Genomic DNA, 5,538 nt, shown 5'->3' on the forward strand with positions numbered 1-5,538 from the left:
ACACACACACACACGCACGCACATACACACACACATGCATGTCCACGCACAAGACAATGAACAGAAATAACATGGTTATAGCACATTTAAGAGTTTCCGCATAGGTAAACTACAATAAAGTGTAGTGTTGTGATCAGTGTGGTTTGTAAATGTGTAATGTTCATCTAATTATATGTTATGTCATTTTTGTAAATGTTATGCCAATGAAGCAAACAAGTGAAACATTGGACAGACATGAAAAATGAAATCTAAACATATGTGGAAACAATCAAAACAATCAAATAAAAAAATGTGAATCCAGAGCCACACATCTAGTATTTTTTTTAAATGTATTGTAAATATATTACATGTCAATTTATTGTGATTTTTGTCTTTGTTAATTGGTTTTAAACCATGTTATTCATGTAATTACTGTAAGAAGCACAAAATAAAATTTGAGCAGAGATCTGAAACAAATAAGCTAAAAGGGGTTGCATAGCCAATCCGAAAATAAACTCTCCTGCAAAGTAAACAAAATCTAAAAGGGAAAACGTATTAGCCAGGGAAATGCATGAGTGCCAAGCAATTAAGTGTTGGGGCCGATTCATTGTACTAGTGTAAATATGAGAAGGTGTCCACATTCTTGCCTTAGCCCCCTGTAGTCATACTTATGGTTTTCAAAACCTGGAATAGATCATGCAAGGATTTTCTAATGACTTTTGACAGCAGTCACATAAACTATGATTACTAGTAACAGGAAATTCAATTGAAGGTCAATAATTGTTTTCCTGTGTCATTATAGGCTCTTAGTCCATTGTTAACAAAACACAATGACTTACAGTAGCTTGTACGTTTTGTTACAATTCTTAGTAACTTTGTTTATTACCTCATTGAAAAGCAATTTCTTTATGTAATGACAAAGCACCCCATTGATTTTAGTGAAAATTATTGATGCAAACATGAGCAGTGTTTTGTCAGAAAAGCCATCTGAATAAAACTACAGTCTGCTAGTGTGATCCTTTAAAAAAGGCTTAGCTGCCAAAGGCAATCCTAACTTTAACAAGTTATATTTGTGTAATCTTAACACAAATTTAAATGAAGTTGTTATAGTTGTACTTATTAGGCCAGCCATACATGAAGTCTTTACTGCATGATGTACAACACAATTTTTTAAATAAGATTTTAATCAAAATTTCTAGCAGTGACACTTTGAAAATACCAATGTGTATAAAATCTGCAAGGATAGAGTAGGATCAACGTTAAACTTTAAAGTTTGTTCTTAGTTGATCACATACCTAGGATTGTTTGTTGACAATCAATGACAATTGTGAAAAATCAATGCATATATTGCTGAAGCACTGCAATTACTAGTCAAGAGAAGAACACATATATTATGCTCATCAAAACTAGAGCTATCCAAAGAGGCACAAAATCCCTACTGATGTTAAAATATGTATGTACATATGTAAGATGTGAAAATATCATCATGTTACAATATACAGAACATGTTATAAAAGCTTATACTGTACTACTTCACCACTGTTGGTACATGTGCTATACACATGCAGGGCTTATGTCATTGTTCTGTCATACAGTAATGAGATGAGTCTGACAGCCTTTGTCTACTCGCATTCAATCCGTCTTTGAAACAGGACTGATGTTGAATGCTAGCTAGTTAGTTTGATGAGTGCAGTGCCTGTTATATGGGGAGAGGATTATGCATTGTGAAATATGTCATCTGTCAACACTTAAAAAGATGCAGTGTGAGGGTGAAGCCTCTCTTTTTAAGTTTAAACTGGGGTAAGGGTGCTCGGCTACAGAGGAGGGATGTAGAATGACGGTGGTTTACAGGGAATCACTAAAGGTTAAAGGTTAAAAGGATCAAGTACCACTCCCAGGGGTCAGAGAAAGGTGATACTCTACCTGTATTCTGGTGTCCGTCTTCCACTGCCCCTCCTTTGAATTGAATTTGGAAGGATAAGAGAGTAAGGACAATAATGCACCTGAAGCCACATAACCTGGATACTGCAGCTTACATGTGTGCCGCCAATATTTATTTCATACAGTATTTATACATATTCAGCAAAGAGGTTTATTGTCAGGTACTGTACTACGTACTACGAATACCAGGAATACCAACAAAAGGGTTGTATATAAGGTTTGTTTATATGAGTTCAACAGGTGGACATGTGTGAGTGTATTGTTTATAACCTTTCTGATGAACAAGACAGGTAAAAACACAATGACATTATGTACTGAGAGCACACCGTTTGACCTTCAGGACATAAGGGAATGAAATGAAAAAACGCTTTTGCAAGGGTATGTTGCTGAGCAACACTAACAAAAGAACAAATTACCTGAAGCAACTGCTAAAAACGATTGCATGTTTATATAAAAAAAGATAATTCAATGATATAATGATCTTACCTTTCTTTTCTATTTTCTCTTCTTCCTCTGTGCCAGCCCCCAGCAGGGTGAAGATGATTCCAGTCTGAGAGTTGACACCGACAGCAGTCACCACCATGCGCCCTGACCCCTCCATCACATGGGTGCCTGGAGAAAGTGCAGCAGGGTGTTATAATAACATATCACATCTATTTATTTTCAGTGTTTGCTTAACGACAACCTGACATCTTCTTGTGTTCTTGTCCTAATCGTGGTGATTGGTAAAGGTCCCATATCAAGCTCATTTTCAGGTTCATACTTTTATATTTTGGGTTTCTGTTTGTTTACATGCTTTAATGTTACAAAAAAAACACAACGTTGTTCTCTTATTGTCTTCTTTGAGTATATCTACATTCACGCTCTGTCTGAAACGTTCCGTTTAAGCGCCTGTCTCTTCAAGCCCCTCTACCAAAAAAGCCCCAGTCTGCTCTGAATGGTCAGCATTTTCGGTTCTTCCACATCTGCGCTCTCTGTATCTCTGCACCATCACTGCAGCCAAGGAATGACTGTAACGGCACTGAACAGTTACTTTCTACCTACAATATATATAGTATAGTAGTGACATTTTAACCATAAGTAAGTCCTGACAGCTCGTTTAAAGGCACTGTTTCTGAATACGGGCTGTGTGCATTTCTCAGTGGGCCAAGCGTTTTACTTTTACATTATTTATATAGCACCTCGACCTGCTTTATGATTAAAAAAAGACTTGGAAATTCTTTTTACAACACAGGCACTTTTAATATACCAATTTGGGCAATTGTCCCTTAAATAAGTTTTCTATAGTATGAAAGTGTAAGTATATTTATTGTCTTACAGTGTTTTCCAATTTCCTAGTACAGTGTATACTTAAATGACAGCTTTCTCGTATTGCACACAACACACCTTCTGTATGATTCATGTGGTCAATTAAGAACAATTGGTTGTTTGCTCTTCAAAACATATTGGCTGCTTTGGTTCTATATTGGCTTTACATCACTATATCAAACATCATTAAAGTCAAAAGTAAGCAATTTATTATCAATCACTGTTTAAATTTAAATCCAATGTGCTGAAGTAGAGAGCCAAAAGCAGTAAAAACATGTCACTGTGCAAATACACTACACTTTTGGTCATGTGTGTATATGTAGAGTATACATGCAGAACACTATTAAACTTTGGGGGAGTGACCCGATGTGGGTGAATACGAGGCTAATTAAAGAAGGTAGCAAAAAGGCACACAGCTAATTATCCACAGGTAAAACAAAGATGTGAGATCAGATTAACCCACATTTCTGTTATCAATGATATTCTTCAAAATTTTGCTAATTCTAGTGTCAAATAAAGAGGGAAAGTAGATTAAAAAAGTGTTATTTTTTGGCTATCACCAGTATCCTCTGCATGGATATTTAGATTATAATAAAGAACATATTGTCTTCTGTCCAAGGTGATGCCATGACTGTGACTTATAATTAATTTGGTTTTTACAATAGATTTTGCAAAAGGAACTCGGCAAACCAAACCTAATCCCAATAAGTAATGTCAGGCAAACCTCAATTTATAAATGAAACATTTGAGGCTTTTTGTTGGCCATTAACATGGTTTCCTCTCAAGTAATTTTAAACATTCACAATTATTACATAAACATTTAGTATTTCTACTTATGTCATTTATTTGTAGGCAAAGGATGGAAATAAAAGGTTTGAACATTATGGCGTAGTAGGTAGTTGTGAGCTTGCTTGAGAGATTGATTAATTCCAAATGCTTTCTATTTTGTAAAACAAATCAACATTTACCTTTAAGAGCAGTAACTACACACAATTATTTTGTAGTTGAGGGGATCAAAAAAGTTGCTAACTTAAAACTCAGCAGGTGAAGTATTGAATCCTCAGTCGAGTCCCTACCTCTCTTTTAGTCCCTTTTCCATTTAAACAACATTGAATGCAGATGACATGACACAGAATACTCCCATTCATCTGGAGTGACAGCATTGACTGGCAACATACCAGACAACAGCATGGGGTCCATGTCTGCACACTTTTTGACGTGGTCAGACTCTCCAGTCAGTGATGACTCATCAATCTTCAGATCATTGCCCTGGATCAACACTCCATCAGCGGGAAGCAAATCGCCTGCAACAATAGAAATTGCACGGTTGCTATCTGCAGTGGATATATTTACATGTTCTGGAATTGATTTATATAGCCATACGCAACAAATTAGTTCAGATAACTTTGAAGGTTCCATAGAGTTAGGTTAGAGTTGTTTTAAAGCTGCAGTAGGTAGAATGAGAGATTTTTCTTCTTTGTAATTGGTTTAAAGAAATTTCTCCTTTTTTTCTCCTATCCCAGAATGTATGTGTGAGCCAGACCTTACTCCACAGCACTGTGGAGATAGATCTGGCAGCTAATTAATTTCATAACATTAACATACTGTTGCTTAAATATATTTAATTGCTTAAGGTGGACTTCATAACTTTAATCCCCCTCTGGAAATGAGTTGAAAGTCTAATTTCAGCCACTGAACCATGAAAATTACTTCACACAGAACAAAGTTAATCAAAGTTATCAAATTGTTCTGGAAGGTTTGGTCAATTTTAGTGTAACTTTTCATTGTTTTAATTAAAGCCATGTTTGAAACAAAAAACTAGTTGATGCAAAAGTTTTGTAGTAGTAAGAAAGGGCAAACTAAATAGATGTCAATTTGCCATACAGTACATTAATCAATCGAGAGTTTGCATGACTAAATACCTTGCACGCTGCTACAAAATCATGTGTAATCTTTAAAGTGCAAGATAGATGGTACTGTCAACAAAAAACTAAGAGCCAGTTACACCTTTATTTCCCCAGAAAGATGTTGTTAAGATGTAGCAACTAGAGACCATCATGAGATGGGATCACATGAGCAGCAAAGCCAATAAAGCCTTACTTCATAGCCCACTAGTTCCAGCACCCTTTGCTCAGACCACACCCCTTTTTTGAAATACGCCTTCAGTTTGATGTCAACTACAAAGTCGTGAAGTTGCGTGACTGCATCTTATACGGTTGTGACTTATCAGTTGTCATGGTGCTCAAAACAACGTCTGTGGTAGTTCCCGCTACAGTAGGTGTCTCCACACACACACACACACACACACAC

At 36.1% G+C, this 5,538-nt stretch overlaps 1 protein-coding gene across 15 annotated transcripts in view; it reads right to left on the bottom strand.

The window, feature by feature from the left end:
* Window positions 1-5,538, bottom strand: part of atp2b2 (ATPase plasma membrane Ca2+ transporting 2) — a 119,362-nt gene that overhangs the window by 40,247 nt on the left and 73,577 nt on the right. For 13 of the 15 annotated variants that reach the window (XM_032512789.1, XM_032512776.1, XM_032512774.1 and 10 more), the window contains 3 exons: window positions 4,407-4,532; window positions 2,407-2,532; window positions 1,903-1,935 (listed from right to left, as the gene is read on the bottom strand). In XM_032512789.1, coding sequence (XP_032368680.1) covers window positions 1,903-1,935; window positions 2,407-2,532; window positions 4,407-4,532 — 285 coding nt within the window. The remainder of the gene's footprint in view (window positions 1-1,902; window positions 1,936-2,406; window positions 2,533-4,406; window positions 4,533-5,538) is intronic. The other 2 variants (XM_032512784.1, XM_032512787.1) reach the window with 1 other exon arrangement.

This window comes from Etheostoma spectabile, chromosome 4, assembly GCF_008692095.1.
Source record: "Etheostoma spectabile isolate EspeVRDwgs_2016 chromosome 4, UIUC_Espe_1.0, whole genome shotgun sequence".
In the NCBI taxonomy this organism is placed as follows: domain Eukaryota; kingdom Metazoa; phylum Chordata; class Actinopteri; order Perciformes; family Percidae; genus Etheostoma; species Etheostoma spectabile.